The 25,179-nt window shown below is 42.8% G+C and overlaps 1 protein-coding gene across 1 annotated transcript in view; it reads left to right on the top strand.

Annotated features, from left to right (window-relative positions):
• Nucleotides 1–25,179, top strand: part of PLCG1 (phospholipase C gamma 1) — a 415,222-nt gene that overhangs the window by 211,180 nt on the left and 178,863 nt on the right. Inside the window, exons 11-13 of the mRNA XM_044089015.1 lie at nt 637–756; nt 9,793–9,973; nt 18,268–18,345. Of these exons, the coding sequence (XP_043944950.1) occupies nt 637–756; nt 9,793–9,973; nt 18,268–18,345 (379 nt within the window). The remainder of the gene's footprint in view (nt 1–636; nt 757–9,792; nt 9,974–18,267; nt 18,346–25,179) is intronic.

Genomic DNA, 25,179 nt, shown 5'->3' with positions numbered 1-25,179 from the left:
AGTATACACTCGTTCAGCTTGTTGGGCTTTTAAATACCAAACTTGCTATTGTACTAATCTATCAAACTGCTTTCAAAGTAAAGGAGGAATTCTTAAGTCTGAAGTCGTTTGAGAGTAGTCAGTTCCTATATCACCATGGAAGAGTGCAGAGACATGATCAGCTGCTGTACAATGGACTGATTTTACATCTCATTTTATATTCTTTTTTTCTTATTCCAAGAAGGTCACGATTTAACTAAGACATTTCATCACAGTTAGCAATGGTTTATGCCATGTTGTGATGGTTGGTCTTCTAAAGATGAAAACTGCCACTAATGCTTTTGGCAGGATTGCATTTGTATTCTAGAGGTGCCATGATGCCATCTGGTAATTATGTATTTTGTTGAAAAATCTGGGGTGCGTGTGCTAATTTCCTTTTATTGCCGTAAGCACTGTATATGAAAAATGCATTTGGTTTCTTTCGTTGGTTTCATGGCTTATGATATAATATTGGTACTGATTTTATGGCACATTAAGTACAATGTAGAATCCTAGAATTAAACTGTGCTTTTTTGTTGGACATGACAAATTCATTTGCAAATGACAAATCTGAATTACCTGGTTGTGTTAATTTTTTTTACATTGTTTTCTCTGTAGATGGTACCATGCCAGTCTGTCACGTGATCATGCAGAGCATATGTTGATGAGGGTGCCAAGGGATGGCGCCTTTCTTGTTCGCAAGAGCAGTGAACCCAATTCTTACGCCATCTCATTCAGGTAAGATGGGCATGGTTTCTTGTAACCTGAATTTAGTATCTTTATCAAAAATGCATTCAGTTTGTCTTTCTTCTAACTTGATTAGTGAGCTTGACTGTATCAGTAAGGATGGATGCAGCTTTGATCCCAGAAAATAGCAGCTACCCAGCTTGTCAGTGTTAGAAACTAAAACACAGTACACAGTTTTGTCCATAATAACAAAAGACAAAAATAGTAGTTAAACATTTTTGTCATAGTTCTATTTGTAATTTGGTTGAGTTGTGTTTGTAATCTGTCTAGTACTAGCACTAACCTATGTTTTCGAAGGACAAGGTTAAATACTTGCCCACAAGATAGTGTGGTTAGTTATATTCCCAGAGAATATCATCCTGTCCATCAGGTTAGTAAGTTCTCACTGCTTACACCTTAGTTCTACTTAACGTTGAGAAGCATGACATAAAAGTTCCTGTCGTCGTAGTCTTCTCTTGCATAAATGGCCTGTAGTGGCCATGGTGTATGTTACTTCTCTTTACTCCTAGTTCATGCCAAGTTAAAGGTATTTTGCTAATATGGCCATTATTACTTCTTTGGACATTCTGTTGCTCTTTATAAAACTCTTTTTGGAGTGACACACAGCTTGCAGTGTTTTTTATTTATTTATAGACTGCATTTCATATTTTTTAAAATTCTGTTAAATGTGTCAGATGTGTGTGAGATATGGTTTGTGTCATATTGGTGCGTCTTGCATTGTCATTTGTTTACTTACATGAGGAGTTCAAGGTTCTTGTAGAAACAACATGGAACTTGGTTCTTACAGACTTGCTGTGTCATTAGAAGGCTCAAAAGTAACCGATTATGATGTTTTAATTTGAATAAGCAGCCAGCTATCAAGCCATTCTACTGGATACCATGGTGATGGTCAGAAATTTTGTTTTTTCAAAGCCATTCTTATGCAAGTAGCTCTCAACATTCCATCTCCAAAATGTGGAACATTGCCTCTCACCATGTGGAACAAATAAGCAAAGCGTGGAACACAGCCTGTCACTATGTGGAACCAATGGCAGAACTTGGAACATTTACTAACAACTTCAGTGAGCAGGCTCAGTGCATTATTTTTGCTTCTTTGTACTTATAAAGTTATTTTTATTAGTTAATAGCTATGGTTATTTGTTAAAATGATCTTTAACAATGAATGCTTGACAAAACACATTTAATGTGGTACAGCATGAAACATAGCATTTTTAAAACCAAAAATAAGGAAAGTTCTCTGTATCGAGGTACAGTTGAGAGGTGCATTCAAGCAAAGCAACAGGACTGGTAGGCTTTTTAGAGCTTGAATTTTCCTGTGGGAAGCAGTTCCCCCAATTCCTTCATGTGGCAGGTTTTGCCTCTTTACCCCCACTCTTAATATTTTCATCTGTGACGTTGCTATACCACAGAGCAACGGCAACACCCCAAATGTAGGAACCTGATTCAGATAAGATACATTTTGGCCACGTGCTTATTTTAAAGCTGGTGGCTACAGTATTTCTTTCCAGATGTTGTACTTCTGCAGTAGAACTCTTTAAGACCCAGTGCACCATTTAAATCAGAACCACACCATAAAATGAAACCAAAAAACTGTTTTTTAGCATATGATGCACATTTCTGTATTACTAATGTCCCTTATCAATGTAAGGGTTTGTTGTTATTTTGTAATTTGTTATTGGGCCTGTCATGCTGCATGATTTTTATGTTACAGATAGGGTTTTCCATCTCACTGATGTCATTGTATAGGGAGAGAGTTAGAGGGAAGGAGAGAGCCTTGTGATAGAGAACATCATTGACTGTTTCTTTCTCTCCACATTTACAATGAGAGTAGTGTGAATTTTTACTTTTTCTGCCAGCATCAGTCTGTCTTTTTTCATTTCTTTGCTTCCTTTATGTTTTTTTAATTAGTTGTCATCCCTAATAGAGCACCTGAGGGACATTATAATGCTTTAAACGTAGCTTTGCTTGTTGCCTTTTCAGTCTAAGAACTGTAATTCAGAGATCATATGTGAGAAATCTGACTCTTAGGAGTAACAAGTGATGTCCTTCTGTATGTCGCTGTAGCAGTATTCTTCACATTAGGGATCTTCTGCCAAGGAAAGCCCAACTTCAGGCCAGTGTACCAAAGCCTTTAGATCTTGTATGCGCCGTATGTCACATGTTGCTCCCTGTACAAGGATGTAGGGCATAAAGGTGACATACAGACGCAGTTATTCAGACCTTCTTTGTTGCTAGTCTGAATGCCATCTTCACTCATTGGTCTGAAAGCCCTTTTGCTCTGCTGACTACCAAGCCATCAGATAAGTACCCCACTGGGGTCTTTTTATTTTTATTCTTTGGTTTTGATACTTTTTAGTTACCTAGAGTTCATGTCATCCAAGAAGGGAAAATATCAGTGTAGGAGGCATATTCCCCATACGGATCATCACAGTGTCTTTTTTTTTTTTTTCCTATGTACTTCCCATGACCGTATGTCTTGTAGCATTTGCAATTATTTGTACCCAAAACTCTTAGAAGTCACATATCTTCCCTGGCCATCTATCTTGAGAACCACAGGCATAAACTATTAGCCCAAGGTAGCATGGTGGAATTTCCTAACCTTAAGGTCCCATTAAACAAGGAGATGGCCAAGAAATCTCAGCCAGATTCTTTGGCTGTCCAGCATCCAGCAAACGTCCCTCTTGAAGTGGGTGAAAGATCTGTAGGCCATCCTTTGTCTTCCTTGGATTCCTCTGCCATGACACTGTCAGATGCCAGCATGGATCCATCTTTTCACATGTCCTCTAAGGCATTGTAGACATCAGCTCCACACATCAAGGAAGAACCGCAACTGATCATCTTGGAGGGTTCTAAAGTGATTCTGCAAATTCTGGTCAGGAAAGAGGTTTGGGGTAGGAACCTCCAGTGTTTCAGGACTAACATCCCTGCTAAGAAAAAGCAGAAGACTAAGCATAGTTCTGTGCTCCCTAAGGATCCTCAAAGGGAATGGAAGGAGTTTACTGTGAAGCTTGTTCAATGCCTTAATGGCCCTGAAGCCTCACTCAAGGGTTTTCTGTAACTAACCCTCCCTGGACTTTTACTCGTTTCAAGCGAGCTAGGGAACCTGTTTCCTCAGTTGAAGATTCAGAGGCTGATGATAACTCCCGTCCTTCTCTTCTCAGATACCTTTGCCTTTGACTTTTGATTCCATTGAAGAAGAGTCTGTAAGTCCCGAATCTCCTTTTGAGGAATTTGTCTTTTGAAGACACTGTAGCTAGAGTGATGGAATACTTCATGTGATTCTTCTCAAGTGTCTGATATCCAAAAAAAGTACTATGAGCTGCTTCAGGTAGATACTCCTAAACCCTCTGCAGTACCTCTTATATTGACTGCCTTGTTAGACACTTTTATAGCTGCTTCTAAGTCTCCTGCACCAAAGAACCAGATAGGATCTATAAGGTTACTGAGGACCATCAATTCTTATTTAAATGTCCTTCTGCTGACCCTGCTGTGGTGTCAGTCTTCTCTGACAAGTCTTGTAAACTTTTGCACTCTTCCAAGCTTTTGCTTTCAAATAAAGATAGTAGGGCAAATGAGAGAATTGGTAGGAAGGTTTATACTGCCTCTACTTTGGCCTTTCAGGCCATCAGTTATCAGACCCACATGACCAGATATGCTCTGGCCCTGATTTCTCAGGTCATTTCCAGTCTCCTTGGTTTTGAAGCCAAATCTTCTGCTCTTCTCCGTTTTAGGTTCTACCTCTCAGGTGGCTCATCACACTATCAAGTGTAACTATGATGCTGCTGATGCATATTGCAGAGCTGCTGCCTTTGGGTCTGTCATGAGATGTTATTCTTGGCTTCACCTGCAGTCCATGCCTGAAGACATTATGGCCAAGTTGCTGTATGCACCTTTGGATATCAAACATCTGTTTGGGACTGCAGCTGCTGAGATGTTTGTCTCTTCAGTAAAAAGGTAAACCCTTGCAGGATCTTAAACATATTTTTTAATCCTCTATCCCCTGTGTTCCAGAGGAAGTATCCTACTAGGTCTGCTTTTGTTCACAGGCAACCTCGTCAACCCACTAATGGTAGGAATGGTGGTAGACTAGCTCCTCCTAGTAAGTTTTCTCAGGCTGCTGTGAATCAGAAGTCTGCTTCATCTGACAAGCTGCTTCTCTTTGACATCTTGCCCCACCCCTCAGCCAGGTTCCCTTGTCTCTTCAGCTCCCCTTCTGTCTTCCAAACTGGAGTATTATCACCTTGGATTCTTGGGTTATGTCTATCATCTGTCAGGGCTACTTCATGGTGTGGAAGTTCTCCCACCTTTTTCTGGGATTCCCCAACCTACTGTGGAACAACTTCCTCATTTCTTGGAGGTTCTTGGGTCTCTGTTGGACCAGGGAACAATTCAACCCAATATGTCCTTCCTTCTCAGGTATGAAATGGTTTATACCCCAGAGTGTTCCTGGTCCCTCGAAAGGAAAGCACTTAGAGACATGTTTTGGATCTCTCCTTGCTCAACACCTTTCTCAAGGATCCCAACTTTCGGATTCTTACTCTTCAAACCCTGTTTCCTCTTATCCTACCCCAGGCTTTTCTAGTGTCCCTGGATTTGAAAGATGCTTATGTTCGTATTCCTGTTCACCTGCTTTTCGGGAAGTTTTTACATTTCTCTGTTTCTTCCTCTCATTTTTAGTTCTGTGCTTTGCCCTGTGGCCTCGGTACTGCCCCAAGTGTATTCACAAAATGCCTAGCTCCTGTGATTGCATTTGTAGGCTCCATGGCATTCAGTTTTTCCTTATCTAGATGACCTGTTGCTTCATGCACCTTCCCCCAGTCACCAATTACAGGATCTGTAGTTCACCACATCTCTCCCCCAAAGTCTAGGGTTCGCTATCAACTTTTAAAAGTTTGTCCTGACACCCTGTCAGGACCATGTTTATCTGGGTTGCAGGATTCAGACAGTACCAATGTCGACCTCTCTTCCACCTCCAAACGTTCTGTCCTTGACAGCTTTCTTTCAGTCTTGTCTTCCTCTTCTTGCTATTTCAGCCAGAGAGTTTCTATAAGCCCTGGGATTCATGGCCTTTTCTATTCCAATTCTTATCTATTCTTATCAGACAGCAGATGAGGAAGCTGCAACCTTACCTCAAGTCACTTTGGCTTCAGCATTGCCACTCTCTGGATTCATTGTGCCTCTACATCCTTTTCTAAAGGGCGGATTCCAGTGGTGGATTCAGCAAGTTTCCCTTCAACCCAGGCCTGCCCTTTCAGTCTCTGGTTTCTTCTCAAGAGATATTCACAGATGCTTCAGACGTGGGATTGGGGTCTTCCTGTTGTCATCTGAAGTCCAAGGTCTTTGCCTCCCCCCCAATCACAGGTTAAACTATATTAATATCAAAGAGATGAGACTGTGATTCTGGTCATTCAAGCTTTTCACACCATGCTCTCTCCGGGCCCTATGATGGTTTACATGGTCAACACCAGAGTGATGTGGTATGCCAGCTAGCAGGGGGCACAAAGTCTTACCTTCTCTGGGGGTTAGCTCTTCAGGCCTAAGATCTGGCTCTTAGTTATCAGTTAACTTGTAAGGCATTGTATATTCCCTCAGAGCAGAATTTAGTGGCAGATACATTAAGCTGGTCCAAAATACAGGCTTATGAATGAATGCTTCATAGAGATGTGTTTCTGGACATAGTCCGTCACTGGGGTATTTCTCAGGTATATCTTTTTGCCTCCCCTGTGAACAGGCAACTCCCTCTTTTCTGTTCCAGAGTGCCATGCCATCTGGTGTGGAAGATGGACACCCTTTCTTTTCCTTGGAAGTGGATGTTTCCCTATGCATTCCCTCCCCTTCCTCTAATTCCAAGAGTCTTGCAGAAGATTCAGCTGGACTCTCCAAAAATTTGTTAGTCACTCCCTTTTGGCCAAGACAGCACTGGTTCTTCTCTTAATGCATCTGGCCAAGGTCACCTCACCAGTTGGACCTCCTCATACAGGAAATGGGGTCACTCATCCGTCTTCACTTGTCCACTTTCCAACTGACACTGTGGGTAATAGGGTTTTGATCCCTTTTAGGCACCTCTTTCCTGAGGACATGCTTAAGGTTTTACAGGAGGCAAGAAAACCTGCAACCAGAAAGTCTTACATGTCCAAATGGAAGAGATTTTTTGAGCAGTGCCATGCTCATAACCAGAATCCTTTTTCTGTGGGGAGAACCTCTGGTTCACTCCTGTTTGTGTGTGAGTTGCTGAAGTCTTGCTTGGCCTATTTATCTGTACAGGATTTGTTTGGTATTTCTGCCTGTCTGCCCTTGAAGCCTACTTTGGCGTCTCACTTTGAGGTCAAACAAACAGTTTCTCAGAGGTGTCCTGCATCTTAGGCCCCCAAGAAGCCTATTTCTCCTCCTTGCATACTTTACTAAGCAGTATAATTTGGGTATGGTTTCCAGAGCAGGTTTTGCTACAACCATTCTGCATGGGTTTTTGATGGCTCTTCCCAGCCTTCCACCTCCCAGTCCTTGTCTTGAGCTTTTGTATTCTCTACACAGTGAAGAATACTGCAACAGTGATGTAGAAGGACATAGGACAGTTGTTTAAAATGTTAACATAACAGTAGATGTCCTTCTCCTCATTGTTGTAGTATTCGCTGTCTCCCTCTAGCCTCCTTTTTTTCTTTTGGGGTTTTGTTTAGTTCCCCTATTAGCTGAGGGTCTTCTTTTTTTCAGAGTACATTTTCTCCTTCTGGATGTACATGACCTCATTTTTCTTATGGAGATTGTTTCTCTTCTGGTACAATTCAGTTCTGGGTAGCTGTGTTTGTGCGTCACCTTTATTCCCTACGTCCTGTATGGGGAGCGTAGGTGTGACATACAATGCATACAGGATCTAAAGGCTTTTGTATAATGAACGAAACATTGGGCTATCATTAGCAGGAGATCCCTACTGTGAAAACCACTCCCAACAGCGAAGAGAAGGACATCTACTGTTATGGTAAAATTTTTCACAGCTGTACTTTGACTAAAGGCTGAGCTTGCTTGTGTTGCACTCTTAACAATTTTTTGTCAGTGTAACTAGAATTAGTGTGTTTTAGGTAACCATTTGCTCCACCAAGAAGAAATAAATTATTAGCATGCCTTAACTGAACATTGTATATATTACAGAAGTGCTGTGGTAAGCAACACAAGGAAACAGTATACAGTTTCACAGAAAATGCAAAAACAGAGGATAGAAAAACTGCAAAATCAAGTAGCAACAGAAAATTAGGAAAGCAATATGAAAAGATTTTCCTTTTATTTGGTACTCTTCAGGTTTGATTAAAGAGAACTACAGCTGACCATCAGGTGCTTTCTAGGGCGACTTCGGTAGCTTATTTTTGTGTAAATGTCCCTGTCACTGTCCTCTAGGGCTGAGACTATATAGGATCTCTGGTTATTTTGAGTTGGAGGTTAGCATAATGGTTAAGGTGTTTAGCTCACAGACAAAAGGTACAGAGTTTGATTCTAACTTTTGAAGGCAGCTAGCCTAGTAATTGCCTGTGAAACTCTAGGGAGAGGTAGATCCATGTGGAGTGGCTGGAAACATCACATATGCTGTCCTACATGCTAGGAGAGAATGTTTTGTATGCTGTAACTGAGAAGAGCTACTGATGTCATATAATGTAAATTGGCTCCACCCCTCTTCAGTGCCAAAATGGGGAGGTGTAATTTTTGGGTCTATATTGAAAGCTCGAAAGCCCTAGTAACTGAATACATAAACACCGACACATATTCCACGAACCGCGAATACACTGAATGCCCCAAACCGAGAAATTCAAAAGCTCGAACGGTCATAGTTGTTCCACCCCACTGCCCGCTACATACTACCTACCCAAAAAAACTAAATAAACACATACATACACTAACCAACACCCTACCTCTAACCCTAAACTAAACCCTACTTCTAACCCTACATTAAATCTTGCGTATACCACCATCTATGCACTTACCTTAACCCGCACCCTAACCCTAAGGTCTGTAACTATCGCACACTTACCTTAACAAGCTATACCCAAATAAAGTAAGTAATCCACACACATACACGTAACAAAACCCTACATCTAACCCTACACTAAATCTCACATACATTACCATCTATGCATTTACCTTAACCCGCACCCTAACCCTAAGGTCCGTAACTATCGCACACTTACCTTACGGAGCTACACCATGGAAGGACCAACCATGACGATTCAACGTTTTGGATTTTGCGCTTCAGGACCGATGTTTACGTGGTTCAATGAAGACGTGTCGGCATTTACGTATTTGGGTAAGTGCGTCTTCCAGGATGTAATAGGGAACCGTAATTTTTTACCATCTACCTCTCTCCTTGGAACATTCTATATCACCTGACTCATTGCAGATTCCATGCAGAGTGAACATTAACATTCCCTCATCTAAGTTTATTCACTGCCAGTTGATCTCTGCTGTAATAGAATCCCTTATTAGTAGGAGTACTTCCATGTCTCTCTGTATTTTGTGCTGTGCTGAATGGAGTGAGATACATGTTTTGGTTCTTGTTTTTTTCCCTTTCAGTGAGCAAATATATTAACTTAAGCTGCCTGCAACTTCAGAAAAAACATAGTGCCACTGTGAACTGCACTTGATATTTCATTTGCAAACTTCATCTTGAACCTCAATAATTAGAGGTGTGCTGATTTTTAATCTTACTGCTGCTTGGTTGATTGAAAATATGTGCAGCCTTCCACTAGTTTCCTTAGCATTCTTGTTCTTCCTGTGGTTGCTTATACCTTGGTTTTATGAAACCGTGTGATTAATTCACAGAGTCTGTCATTAATGTCAAAGCTTTTGAAAAGAGAATCTTCAGGACAGAGGTAACTGAATGAGTACATTTTTTATTTTCATTCATAATTTTCTTTCATCCAGCATGCAGTAATGTCATTAAATATCACTCCACATGAATTGTTTCTGCTTGGTTTTGTTCTGCTAGATATGTTTCCTGAGTCCTTCAGCAGTCTGCAACTTTTTTTTTCTCTGTGTTGTCTCTAGAGCTGAAGGGAAGATCAAACATTGCCGAGTGCATCAAGAAGGGCAGACCGTGTTCTTGGGTAATTCAGAATTTGAGAGCCTTGTCGATCTTGTCAGCTATTATGAGAAGCATCCATTATATCGAAAGATGAAACTGCGGTATCCCATCAATGAGGAGACACTGGAAAAGATTGGAACAGCTGTAAGTATAGGCAGGAGAACTGGGGAAAGAGATGGAAAAGCAGATTTTGGATGTGTCTTAGTCAGTCTGAATGTGGTTTCACATTCAAGTGTTGTATTAGTACAGTACTGAGTGTTTAAAAGTGTTATATGGGTAGAGCCTTAAAATGCATATAATGGGGGCAACGTTAAGAGAGGAATCTATCGGGCACCATGGAAAATGCTATACCCGGAGGAATTTTCAGGCATATGTAGTATTTATTACCGCTATTTGCATAAGCTCCACAATGGAATTCCCGTTTCCCCCTCCCAAAACTTTTTCATTGAGCTTTTAAGGAAAGTGGCACTAGAAATTGATTGTAGGCAAGCAGGAGTATCGAAGGACAGGTACTTTCAAAGGCATAATAGTAATGTGCTGCTAAGGTCCTATGCAAGCTTGCAGTATTGAGAAAAGCCATGTAAGCCTGAAACCTTACTCACATGGGAACAGTTTGAAAGTGCTGCTAAGGTCCTATGCAAGCTTGCAGTATTGAGAAAAGCCATGTAAGCCTGAAACCTTACTCACATGGGAACAGTTTGAATGTGCTGCTAAGGTCCTATGCAAGCTTGCAGTATTGAGAAAAACCATGTAAGCCTGAAACCTTACTCACATGGGAACAGTTTGAATGTGCTGCTAAGGTCCTATGCAAGCTTGCAGTATTGAGAAAAACCATATAAGCCAGAAACCTTACTCACATGGGAACAGTTTGCTCACAAATATTCCGTGGAGCCAAATCAGAAGCACTGCTATGAAAAAATATTTAAAGGTACAAATAAATTGAAGCGGTCACACATAGCAAAACGTGATGGACCACTTTGGGCTGAACAGATTCTCAAGGCCAGAAGTGATGCCTCATTCTGATGAAGGATGCTGAATAGTTTAACTCACCTGTCTATTACAATGGGTAAGAAAGAGATGTTATGAAAGCAGTGGGAAAGAGAACGTCAAGTTCGTATTACCCCTGAACATGGATAGTAGAGTTGCAAGCAGTCGTATTCAGAAAGGTCACAGAGCATATTATAACTGACCTTATAAACTACAGTATCAAAAGTCCTGTTAGTTTTGACCCACAGCAGTTTGTCTTTGTCAAAGGAAGATCCTGACTAATGAATTTTGTCTACTTCTTTGTGAGGGTTGCACAAGCTGTTAACAGTGGTCACAGTATATGTTTACCCACCAAGGTGTTTGACACCTTACCCAATGCTAGCATTGTAAGTTTAACACTTAAATAGATCCCTGTGTGGTAAGATGGACAGCAGGCTGGATAAAAGACAGAACCAATACAGTGTAAAGTCACAGGTGTTTCATCAGGAAGTTTGAAGGCAACCAGTAGTGTCTCCCAGGGTCAGTATTGAAACCTCTCCTTTTGGTATTTACACTGTTATTATCTCCAGAATGGAAACATCTGGCTAAATAAGTTTGCAGATGACTACAAACTTGCAGTCCCTGCCTGATACCCTAACCTTCATCAAGAACTTACATGCATAAATAAATGGAGTACTGAAAGTGGGCTCATAAAAATGTAAATAAGTGTGGTATTGGTCACATCATCACATTTGGTAATATAGCCGATGTTCTTTGTATTTCACTGTTGCAGTCATCACCTGTGTGTTATCCCTGCTGTGGTAGCCCTTGGCTGGCCTGAATACCAGAGTCTGTGTTTTTCTGCGTTGGCTGCTGTCGCTTGTTGACTGACATCAGGTCGTCAGTGCTATAAAGCAAGGCAGCTGACGCGATTGCATCAGTCTTTCTTGCCGTGGAGCCCGTAGCAGAAGCAGTTTGCAAGTGTGCCGGTCAATCACTACCAGAGCTTGAATTACAGCTGAAAACGTCTAAAGCTAAGTACCCCATTGGGGATCCTTTTTTCTTGTACTAACCGATGTTCAAAAAAGTTAACAATTGTCACGCCTGTGGAAAGCAGATCCCACACCGAGACTTCCATTCATACTGCATCACTTGTTTAGGCCCAGATCATGATTTTCCCCGTTGCCAGTTCTGTGCCTTCTTTAACATGATAACCATTTGTTGTAGAGCTCTTATTGTAGACAGGTATTTTTGTCTTCCATCTTCGCCTTCTGAAATGGCATCTGTCAACAAACAATCCGTAGACATTCCGAAAAAATGTAGAGATAGACAGAGACAGACCACACAAGGCTAAGCATTCCGACGACTCTACCGGTAAGCAGGTCGTCAGTTCTCCGGAATTCAGTGAGCCGCTTTCGCAGCCCCTGATGCCTGATATGATAGCTACACAGGCCTCTACCAAGACTCTTTTGGAGTCTGGTATGCTGCAGAAATCTTCTTCGTCTTATGAGCCTTTGGCTGTCTCTGCCTCTATTGAGTCTGGAGCCGCGACCTAGGCACCGGCTTCCGAGGAGGCCTTTTGCACTACCGATTGTAGACAAAAAATTACGTCTTCTCATGTGACTACCGTTTCTCTCAGATCGATGGATACTCTTAGGTCTAGAAATCAGGCCACTCCTAGAATATCTACCTCTAGTCACCATCTTACTCCTGCTCCACCACCCCAGGCCAAAATGCTTAAGATGGCGGAAGATCTCATCTCCCTAATCAGGGGTAATCAGGCCACAACTTCTAAAAGGAAAAGACACCCTTCTCCTGAAACAATGACAGAGCAAGATTCTGAGGAATCTGATTATTCAGATTTTGAAGAGGAACAACAACCTCTTACTGCTTATGATGATTCAGATGCAGAGGAATCCATTCCTTCTGACTCCCCACCAAAAGAACTTTCCTTTGGGGAAACCCTTCACACCCTCGGGGAACATTTCCACTGGGAATCTCAGAAACCCCCTCAGTTTAAGAAAAGACTAAGAGAGTTTCTAGACCTACCCCAGCACAGACCCCCTGGCCATCCCCCGTATCATAGAAGTGGTGGATGATGTTTTCCATGAATCCAGTTTAGCCCTTGACGCCCTCCCACTTGTTCCCAGTAAACCCGACAGGTATTACAGAGTACCGGATTCTCACAAATACATGTATAGAAATGCTGCAGACCCAGTAGGTCATTACACAGGGGCCTACAGGAGCTAAGGCTAGTTCTGCAAAGAATCCTATTGCTTCTGACAAGGAATCCAGAGCTCTGGGTAGATGGGGTAAAAATGTATACACCTCTGCATCCTTAGCTGTCAGTTCCATATGTTAAAATATCAACAACACACTTTGGAGCTATTAAAGCAACAGATTTCTACCTTTCCTGACTGTGCCAGTTCAAAAGAGTTAGCAGATATACTGCACTCTACTTGTCAAGTGGCCAAACACTCTTTGCACTGTGGATATGATGCACTAGAAGCCTCAAGCAGGGCAGCAGTGTAAGGATCTGTCATTAGGAGGCATGTATAGTTGAAGGAACAACCTCTCCCTGATCATGTCAAATCTAAATTAATTGATGCACCCTTGGATAAGGACCACTTGTTTGGAGTAAAAGCAGAAGAGGTGCTTAAAAAGATGGAAGACAAAGCAAAATCTATGCAAACAGTAAAAGATTTCTTTCAGGTTCAACCTCATAGGTTCAGCAGGAATTTCCCCTCTAAGCACTGATCCTTTCCTGCACCTAGCAGACAGGGGCAAGATAAGCCCCACAGGGACAGACCACCCAGGCCCCTTTCCCAGTGACAGCAGAGAACCAAACAATGGACCACTTCTGCCCCAAAGGCAGGGGGTTCTAAGCCATCCTTCTATGGCAAAAACTCTCAATGTCTCCCTCTCCCCCCTCAGCCCTCTTTTCACTCACCAAAAGCTAGGATGAAGGCTCTCCCTCTGCAGAGAAAATTGGCTTTATGTAACAAAAGACCAATGGGTCTTAAAGATAATTTTTCAGGGATACAAATTCTCTTTCACTGAACTCCCAGTTCAGAGAGTACCCAGACTTACCTCCAATTCTGTGGGCAGAGGCATTGAAATAAGTCCAAACTCTCATATCCCAGGGGGCAGTAGAACCTATTCCCACAGATCAAACAGGTAAAAGCTTTTATTCCAGACTATTCCTGGTTCCCAGAAAAGAAGGCACTTGGCACCCCATCCTGGATCTATCCATTCTGAACACCTCACTGGTGGTCCCCAAATTCAAAATGCTAACTTTGCAGCAGCTGCTGCCTGTGCTGACAAAAATGCTTGGTTACTGACCCTAGACCTAAAAGATGCCTACTGCCACATCCCCGTAAGGGAATCCTGCAGGAAATTTCTGCACTTCAGTGCAGGCACACAACACTTTCAGTTCTCTGCACTACCCTTTGGCTTATCTAATGCTCTCAAGGTATTCACCAAATGCTTAGCCCTGGCCATAGCATTTTGCAGAAGAGAAATATTCAGATTTACCCTTATCTGGATGACTGCCTCATTCAGGCAGAGTGCAAAGAAAAGCTGCTTCAGGACCTCCTCTTTGTCAAAACCCTCCTAACCTCCTAGGGTTCACCATCAATGAAAAGAGATCAAAGCAAATACCCTCCAGGAAGATCATTTTCTTGGGAGCACTGCTGGACACATCCCAAATGGCCTTCCTATCCCCAGAAAAGCAGAGCTTTCTGCCTCTCTGCCCAGCTGGCTTCCAGAAGTCACCTCACTGCAAGGAAGTTCCTGCAAGCCTTGGGGTACATGGCATCTTGCATCCGTCTAAGTCCTCTGGCCAGGCTTCATATGAGAAAACTACAGTGGTGCCTAAAGAACGTTTGGTGTCAGCAGTCTCAGCCTCTAGAGACCTCGCTCCCTCTGATCCCCTGTATAAGGGCCAAGTTTCGCTGGTGGGCAGGGGCCTGTGCCAAGAACAAGGGTCTTCCCTTTATCCTCCGTCCTACTGGTCAGACCATCACCACCGATGCCTCAGACACTGCTTGGGGTGCTCACGTAGCAGGCAGGTGCACCCAAGGCCTTTGGGATTCCAGCACCTTCCTTTATACATCAGCCAGAAGGAAATGATGGCAGTACAAAAGGCTCTGATATCCTTCAAAGCCCATCTCAGGCCAGGGGTTCTCCTTATCAAAACAGACAACACCACTGTAATGTGGTACATCAACAAAGAGGAAGGGACCCAGTCTTACCCTGTCTGCAGGCTAGCCATGAGCCACTGGCTGACTGCCTTCTGCATGAGATTACACCTAATAGCCCAGTACCTTCCAGGGATCAACAACTCCCTGGCAAACCACTTAAGCAGAAACTTACTGGACCCCACGAATGGCAGCTTCACAGAGAAATCTTTTTGCAAGTCACTCAGGAGTGGGGAACTCCAGAGGTGGATCTCTTTGCTTTGCACCTCAAACACCAGTTAAAAAAAATTCTGTACCAGGGAGTATCACAGCCTAGCATGGAAGGTGGATGCCTTGACCTTCCCCTGGAATTCCCTCTTTGTGTACGCATTCCTTCCTCTGCCTGTTATTCCCAAGGTACTGATCAAGATAAGGGAGGAGGGACCAAAGGCCATCCTCATTGCTCCAGATTGGCACAGGCAGCATTGGTATCCCTTACTGTGCAGCCTGACCTCACAGCATCCCAGGCAGCTTCTCCTGATCTCAGACATCTTGACTCAGGTGGGGAGGGAGTGCTGCACCCAGACTTGCAGACTCTCAAACTGTCAGCATGGCTTATACTCTAAAAGCAAACAAGGGGCCCCTGTTAAGCAAACAGGTCTTAGACATTAGCACAGAGTCCAGAAGGCCCAGCACCAGAAAATATTACGCAGGGAAATGGAAAAGATTCTGCTCCTGGAGCCACTCTAGAGGGGGCAGTTCCTCTCAACCTTCCATCCCTCTTATCCTGGACTATCTAGTGGAGTTACTCAATAGTGGCCTCTCCTTCTCTTCTATTAAAATCCACGCCTCAGCCATTTCAGCTCATTTCGATACAGACCTACTCCTGTTCTCACATCCTTTGATTGAACAATTCCTCAGAGGGGCGTCTCATATCAGTCCTCCCAGAAGGCCACCCACGCCAGCCTGGGACCTGAATTATGTTTTGGAAAAACGAACCTTACCACCCTTCGAACCTGCTGTCTCAGCAGAACTGAAATACTTCTTCTGGAAGACTGATTTCCTACTAGCTATCACCTCAGCCAGAAGGTTTCAGAACTTCAGGCACTGATGGCCATTGAGCCCTTCATCATTTTCCATGCAGACAGGGTCTCCCCGAGGACTAACCCCTCCTTTATGCCCAAGGTGGTATCTAATGTGACTGTCAACCAGGCCATACATCTACCCACCTTCTTCCCTAACCCTCAAAACAAGGGGTAAAGAATTCTGCACTTATTAGATGTGCACAGCTCAGATACTACCTGGACCGTACTAAAGCCTTCAGGAAAACAGATCAACTTCTTGTCAGCTTTGGCCCAGGGGCAGAGGGGAAGCCCATTTCCAAGCAAACCATTTCCAAATGGATATCACACTGCATCCATTACTGCTACAGATTACATGGGAAACCACCCCCTAACTCTATTCGTACCCATTCCACTAGGGCAACCTCCACTTCCACAGCATTCCTCAGAGGAGTTCCCACCAGGAACATCTTGGAAGCTGCCACCTGGACTTCTGATCATACCTTTACAAAGCATTACCACCTGCCTCTTTTCTCTAAGGCTAGGGCAGGTTTTGCATCTGCAGTGCATGTTGACCCAGGCCTAGGTCTCTTACTAATCCTACCACCCCTCTCCTCAGCTTTGGGAATCCTCCCACAGGTGATGACTGCGACAGTGAAACATGAAGAACATAGTACAGCTGTGTACACTTACCATAAATGTAGATCTTCGTGTATCCACAATTGCAGTCCTGGTTTCCCTCCCTCCTTCCCCCTTATATCCTCTTTCCTTGTGGAGACATAAGCTTATTACGGTGGCTTTTTGCCACCAGGACCACTTTACCATATTTCTTGGGGCTTAGTTAGGGCAAGAAAAAACTGATGTAATGGCTTCGGCTGCCTTGCTTTACAGCACTGACAACCTGATGTCAGTCAACAAGCGACAGCAGCCGATGCAGAAAAACTTGGACTCTGGTATTCAGGCCGGCCGAGGGCTACCACAGCAGGGATAACCCACACGTGATGACTGCAATAGTGAATACACTCGAAAAGCTGCATTTATGGTAAGTGTACACAATTGTACTTTCCCCTCCACATACAGCATAGACACATCCCACTTCAAAGTGAATGTCGATCATCATGTGAAAACCATTCAGACCTAAAGAAGTAATTGATCTGTAATATTCAGCATTGATTAGGCCAGTTATTGAATGTAATTTTGTCCATCATGTACCTCACTAGACATATCAAATAACTAGAAAGTCCCCAGAGGTTCCTATTGAAGAAGATCATGAGCTTAATGAGTGTGAATTACCAAGAGAGGCTTGAAGCACTGTTCCATTATTCAGTGTCTTAAAGACTGTTGATGGCAGAGCTACTCCTTGCCATCTGTGTCATTAGTGACCCACTTGTTCTGCATCTGTTGTATCTCCGCAACTTAATAGCTCTATAAGAGTTAGGGATGTAAATCTTTACCTGCAGATAAATTAATCATGATGAAGAGACAGATTGATAACACTCCACCACCACCTGTGGAACAGATATCTCCTACAGATTAAGCATTATGATACCCTGTCATCCTTCATTTGGGACCTAGGTGAGTTGATGGCTGTTCACAAATTTGTCCCGGGATTAACTAGCCTAACTCTCGTAGAGAAACTGTTACAGTATAGTGGCTGGCAAGGCATAAATGGTTACAGGACTCAGCTCCCTTGCAACTCCTGTGAATCAGGTGTATGTTATCCAAGCCACATAGATTTCAGTACTTCAGATAGCAGTGTTTAAGTATGTATGTACATATGTACACATGCAAGGGAGTTAAGGAGTGGGCTCAAGGTGATGGCATTTTGGATCACATTTCGGGGAATAGATGTCTATCTTTGGGAATGTAAGAAATCACTTGAATTTAAGATGGACATACAAGAGATACGTGTGATGAAAAAGGTGAGGTGAAAAACGATCAATTCATCAATGTTTTTCATTGTGTTAGACCTGGAGGGTAGATATGGTTGTCAGTCTTTTACACAGTTGAGATAGTTTTAGATAGTAATTACTTTTTTTTTTCTTTAAAATCACTGAGAACTGCTGCAGAGCTATGTTTCTTATGTGAGTTTAATATTTCAATTGAAATGGCTAATTTGTTTGTGATGTAGCATTTCTTTTGCGATTAGTTGTATTTGTTGCGACATTTAAAAAGAAATACCTTGTTGAGGTTTACCATTATTAATGTATTTCTTTCTTACACCACATGGCAGGACCCTGATTATGGCGCTCTTTATGAAGGACGCAAGCCAGGCTTCTATGTTGAAGCAAATCAAATGCCAGTATTTAAGGTAAGTCCCAAACCAAATTGCCAGTATTTAAGGTAAAGCTACCTTCTCTTGTGCTTATCCATTATGTTGAGTTGTCCTTTACACGTGATGCCGGTGCATTATGGATATAAAATGCAGAACTACTACTTATGGTAAGAATGTAATTCTATAGGGCTCAGCTGACTTTTTCATGAGCAAGAAAACTCAAGAACCACACTTGCAGTCTTCAGGTAAAGTAATTTAAGCAAACAGCAGAAACAGTGGAACATTTTTTTTTCAAATTTCTTGGGCGTAAACTCTTTATTATGGCTAATTTCAAATTCTGTGGTTGTATCTTTCAGCTTTTCCCGGTTAGGGGTCGCCACAGCAGAACTCCGGTCCGCTAATGATTGGCAGTAGATTTTTACGTACCGAGTTGCCACCCCTGAAGCACAACCTTCAACGAAGGTACGCCCATTCACGCATGTCTCCACACAGAAGACACTTTAGCTGAGAATCGAACAGGACAACGTCTTACTGTGAGGGGACAACGCTACCGCAGCACCACTACCGCGAGTTTGCTAGAAAAATATAATTTTTATTTCTGCTTTTTGTTTTATCATTTTCTTCCAGTTCCAGCAGAAAATTAAAGTAAAACTAAAAAACATGAAAAGACTGGCTGCAGCAGGAGCAAATGAAGGAGATGGACTAATGTAATCTTCATTTACTGAGGCGCTTTATGCAACAGTACTGAGAAAAATTTGTATAAAATTGCCACATGGTTGCTCTGCAAAACTGTGCTTGTAGTGATTATGAGTACATTACAGTGACACCAGATAGGGTGACAAACAAAAGTCACAGTCAACTGCATGCCAAGTGCCAGGATCCATCAAATCACTCAATTACTGTTAGAAATTTGTTGTAGTCCATGTTGGGGTGAATGACTTGAGATGTACATCCCGAGACTATATGAAGAGAGACATGGGAGAGATGGGAGCCCACTGAACAATGAAGGCGTTATAAGAGGTCTGGGGACACAGGTTGACGGCAGCCTCTCCTAAACATATTGCCACTGTGGTCAGAAAGTCCTTCTTTGTGGCACATCTCATTACCAAGAGTTTTGCATCCAGGAAGAAAGAGGTCATCATCTCTCTCTACTCTTCCCTCATTAGACTAATCATCGAGTATAATGTCCCATTTGGCATGTAACTCACTAGACATCTGCAACAGCTGGAGAGGCCATAAAAGTACTTCATGAAGAGGATCCTAGGCGTTAAACATATGTCCTTCATGGACAGACTAAAAAAAAACTCCAGCTATTCTCTGTCTCATATCATCTACTAAGAGGCGATCTCTGCTTGACTTACAAAGCCATGTCTGACCCAGCCCTGTTAGAAATGCTACATCTAAAGAAATTGCAATCCCTCCACACCACATGCTCCAGAGACCTCAACCTTATTACCACAATCAACAGAACATGCTGGAGGGACAGGTTCATAACTCAGAGACTGCCCATGCTCTGGAATAGACTTCTCATACATGTCAAGCAGAGCACCTCACTGTTCCTCTTCAAGAAAAATCTTGATGAGTAGGTGAGAAATAGAAATTTTACCCCTGGGATCACTCCAGTGGCTCTACTTTATAGAGGGACTGGGATCTAATGTTGGGCGGCATGATGCCTGGGTACTTCTATGGGCTAGGCTTGTAAAGGCTCCAGTCCAGGGCCATTAGCCTAGTACATACCTATGAACCTATGAATATGACTGAACTCTCAGATTGTGTCTCCCAGGCAGGTATGTCCCTAATCCTAAGCAGCATTCTACCTTCACCCAGGATGATGCCCCAATATAAACAAATAATGATTGACTTCAACAATTTGCTTAGCTTCTGGTGTCAGTCCAGGGGGATCCAGTATCTGTCAGCCTGGGAAGACATGGTTGAGAAACTATGCTGCTTTGCCAGAAATGGTCTTCACCGGTCTCATCTAGGCTTTTGAGTACTGACAAAGATGCTTGCCTCCCCCATAGTGCCTTTTCTTAGGCAATACCAAAACAACAAAACTTCAGACATAAAAAAAAATACACTACAAACAAACTCAGGGTTATGCTGCTTAATGCTAGGAGTCTAAACAGGAAACTGCACTCCCTGGAAGCTGTCCTCACCTTGGAAGATGCTGATGTCTGTACAGTCACCGAAATTTGGTTCAAGGCTGCCGAGAACATCCCGGCCATGCGAGACTACAATGCCTTCCACACATTCAGAACTCAAAACAAGCATAAAAGAACCAAAGATGGAGGTGTGTCCATGTTCATTAAATCCAAATACACCTCAGGACTGGTTAAACAGTACGACTCTCTTGAGCTACTCCAGGTCCAACTAACTATAAGTAAAACATCCTACCACCTCATTGCTAGCTACAGGTCCCCCACCATAAACCATGAGAAGCACACCACCTACTTGGACTTGCTTGAGTCACTCATTACAGCCAAACACCTTGATCATGGGAGATTTCAACTATCCTTCTATCGAGTGGGCGATGCACACAAGCACAAGCTCAATTGCCCTGAGGTTCCTGGACTTTAATACAAATGCTCTGGAACAGTTAGTCTGCACCCTCACAAGAGGCTGAAATGTTCTGGACTTAGTACTGACCAATATGGGGGGTCACTGCACTACCTCCGGTGTTCTGCTCTCCCTAGTGAGGTCGGACCATAAGTATGTCTTGTTTGAAATAACAAACAGACCTGACACCTCAACAAGAGCAATAAAAGTGAGAAACTTCTCCTAAACAAACTATAGCCTTCTAAACGATTATTTGAAAAATTTCAAACCTCCTACTGACACAGTCAACAATGACACTTATGCAGAAGAGTACATAAACAGCCTGTATAACCACTTAAACAACTGTATTGACTGTGCTGTACCTGACAGGATCAAAACCAATCCCTTCTTTAAAAACAAGCCACCCTGTGGACCTTGAGTATAAGTAGGTTATATGACAAAAGGAAGAAACTGATACCCAAGAACAAGAGGGAACTTAGCAGAGAAAGAATAACCTCCACAGCTTGAACAACAAATGAGATATTTGGTAAAGTCCTCTAAAGCTAGTTACAAGGCTAAACTAGCTTCCCTAGCTAAAGACAATCATAAGACATTCTTTAGCTACGTCTGAAATCTAAAAGGGAATACCCAGCTATGTGCCGAACTCATAGGGGATGGTACCACTCACCCTGACGAAATTGGCAACCTGCTAGCTGACAGATTTGGTGCAAACGTCACCCCCTCCTGCCCCCAGCAGCCATACCCCAAAGCATACCTGACACCTGTCTTCTCCCCAGTATCACCAATGAGCAGGTCATATTTGTGCTCTTCATGGCCAAAAACATGGCCTATATGGGACCAGATAACATCCCAGGCTGCTTACTAAACAACCTAAAACATGACCTGGCAGATCCACTTGGCACTCTTTAACCATAGCCTGAGCGCTGACTTTGTTTCAGCAGATTGCAGAACAGAAGCTGTAATCCCCCTGCACAAAGGGGGTCCATCAGCCGACCATGGAAACTATAAACCTATAAGCCTAACCAGCCTTATTTATAGGGCCCTGGAAAGAATCATCATGGACCTTATCAGCAAGGGCATAGACAACTTTCAAACTCTCAACCTGACCCAGCTTGGCTTCGTTAAGGGTCGATCATGCTTACTAAACCTGGTGGGCTTCCTCGAGAATGTCACCAAAGCTCTGAACAAAGCAAATCAGTACATACCACCCATCTTGATGTAACCAAGGCTTTCAATGCAATCCCTCACTCATCTTGATGTAACCAAGGCTTTCAATGCAATCCCCTACTCAGGTATTGTCGAGAAAGTCTCCCAGCTGGGGATTAACCCATATGTCACTAGATAGGTAGCCGACTGGCTCACCGACAGAACCTGTAGTGTCAAAGCTAGGGATTCCACTTCCACCAGTAGAACAGTTACCAGCGGGGTACCACAGAATTCTGTGCTGGGCGTTCTACTGTTTGGAATCTATTTCTCTGAAGCCCAGGTGAAAGTAGACAGCCTGTGGCTTTCAAGTTTGCAGATGACTGAAAACTAGGAACAGTCATTGTGTCCACTAAAGATACTAGAATATTATAGGAGAGGTTAACACAGACAAATGATTGGTGACAAAGCCACGGTCTAAAACTAAATGCAAAAAAGTGCATCATTATTCCCTTTGGCAAAGAGGTAGCCCTGCAAATTACAGTATAGGTAGCATCCCCCCTAAACTTGAACCCTGTGGTGTGTGACTTGGGAACACAAGTTAATAGCAGTCTGAACTTCGATCACCATGTGTCCACAATGGTAAGGAAAGCCTTTTTCGTTGCACACCTCATAAGTAAGGGCATTACATCTAAGACCAAGGCTGTTATAACTCCTCTGTACTCCACCATCATCAGACTACTAGTAGAGTACAATGCTCCCTTTTGCATGTACCTCACCAGACACCTGCAGCAGCTGGAGAGACCACAGAGGTTCCTGACCAAGAGAATTCAGGGACACCAAAACATGACCTACGTGGAAAGACTGAAACCCCTCTCAGTGTACTCTGTGCCCCACAGTCTGCTGAGAGGCAGCCTGTACCTGGCATACAGAGCAGTCTCTAACCCTGCCCTAATGGAAGTGCTGCATGTTCGCAAATCAAATGGGACAAGAGTCTTTCACTCCAGAGATCTCAACCTAGCCTGCGACTTTAACAAAACATACTGGAGAGACAGATATGCCTCTCAGCGTCTGCAGCTACTCTGGGATAAACTCCAAATTCACATTAAGCAGAGCTCCTCAGTCACCCTATTTAAGCACAACCTGGCCAACTGGGTGGGAGATCATAAATTCACCGCTGGTGTGGCACCTATGTCCCTCATGGACAGAGGCAGCTGGTGCTGATCATAGATTCGCTCTGCAGTTTATCACACCATCTGACAGTGGTCATTTAGGGAGCCATCTAACAATGGATAATTAGGGAACATGGGTATTACATGGCTAGGCTTGTAAAGGCCCTAGGGTCATTGGACTAGTAACCTCCTATAAACCTATGACAGATTCTGATTGATAGACCATCTCTGTGGCATAGAAAAATAAAGCCCTGACTACAACCCAGATGACCCAAGTTTGAGTAGTGTGTCTCATATTTAAAGAGCACGGGGGGTGGGGTAAGATGGTTTGCTGCAGCAGGGAAGAGAGCTTTTGGTCCTAGTCAGCCATTTGTTCCCATGCAAGCAGAGATCTGCATTAAGAAGTAGGTTGTACAACTGGGGGGTAGGCCTGGTAATCCCAAGACTATTTCAGCAGGTGGCAAGGGGTGGGTATGGAGGAGTACAAGCGTATCGGGGGAGAACATAAGATGTCTCCTGGGTGATGTAGGTATCTACATTAACTACAACAGGTAGCCATACTAGAAACTTCCCTTTAAGTCAGAATCAGAATGATGCAAACCTGTGAGGCGTGAACAATGTGTAGTTCCCAGGCCGGGAACAAGTAAGACAGGACACCACAGAGCACCAGTCTGGAGGGAAAGACAAAGTTACCTTGGACAAGTGACAAAATTGTCCACCTACAACAGCAAAGCAAAAGCAAGAGTGCAAGTGGGGTCAAAAAAAAAAAATCTGTCAAAAATCTGTCATGGATTCCTGAATTACCAGCCTGTCTGGATGGCTCACCACATACTGTACTAGATACTTCTCTGGTATGGGGGAAGTAGAGGCTGAGTCTGATGGGAGGAGACATGATGGTTGGCAAGGATTGGCACAAAAAGTGCACACAAAAAATAGAAAAAAAAATTCTGATTGTTGAGAATAGTTTTATTCTAAAACTAAACCCTAGAGAAGGCTATCTTAAAATAGTTTATTTATATTCACCTTGAGTACCAGTCAGTATAGTGAGGCAAGTAGTTATAACAGAATGCCCATGCTGTTTCTTGCTCACTTATTTTTGTGTTTATTTTTTTATTTTTGATACTATATTCAGTTTATTTTGGAGGTCCAGCCCCATCTTGTTTTGAGAATCCAAGAATTACAAATTTACTATTTGAGTCCTTTAGCTGTTGAGTGTGGGATGATTGGAAACCCAGGGCCGTCTTATTACTGACAGGTTTTCCAGTATTCTGTCTCCTGGTAGGCTTATATGAGTGCTCTAAGAGCTAAAAATAGGCTTAGAACAGCCTGATTCTTTCTACTAAGAAGTTTAACTCTCAACTGTACAGATTTTCACAGAATGTCCAGTTTTTTGCCTCATATTTTTGGTCTTTTTTCATAAAATTGTGTTTTTTGACAAATTATTGGCAAATCATTGATGGTTGAAGTCAGAAAATAATGACAGACATTTGAGTTTCAGAGTTCATACCCTTCAGAAAATCCATGCTAATGCAAAACCTGTTACTCTATCAACTTTCTAAGTTTATAAAAGCAATATTTAAAATGTGTCCCTATTTCTGAGTTTTTGTCCCCCCATTATTTATGTCTTTGTCCACATTTTTTGCTCTGAGAGGTAAGCTGAGCCTGTATTTCTTAAGCTCTGTCTGTAGTTCCCCCTTTTGCCCACCAAAAGGAATGAATGCAGTGGTCTGACTCCTCATCCTTCAAGGAAAATGACCTAACAATAAAAGTATTTAAAAATGTAAGAAAATTTCTAAAATATCTAAAAAATACAAAAACAATGTAAATCAACATCATAGTTTAAAGCCAGAACAAAGTGACAGACTACATGTTATCATTATTTTGTTTTATTTATTTTATTGAATAGGTGAACCTAGTAGTCCCAACTTCATTTTCCCAGGACTGACCCAGGAGCACTGACGTATTACCTGTCTCGCCCTGAGTCGCACAGTAGGCAAAT

The sequence above is a fragment of the Protopterus annectens genome, chromosome 12.part0, assembly GCF_019279795.1.
Source record: "Protopterus annectens isolate FY-2018-M chromosome 12.part0, PAN1.0, whole genome shotgun sequence".
Classification (NCBI taxonomy): domain Eukaryota; kingdom Metazoa; phylum Chordata; order Ceratodontiformes; family Protopteridae; genus Protopterus; species Protopterus annectens.
This window is presented reverse-complemented; position numbering and strand designations above follow the sequence as displayed.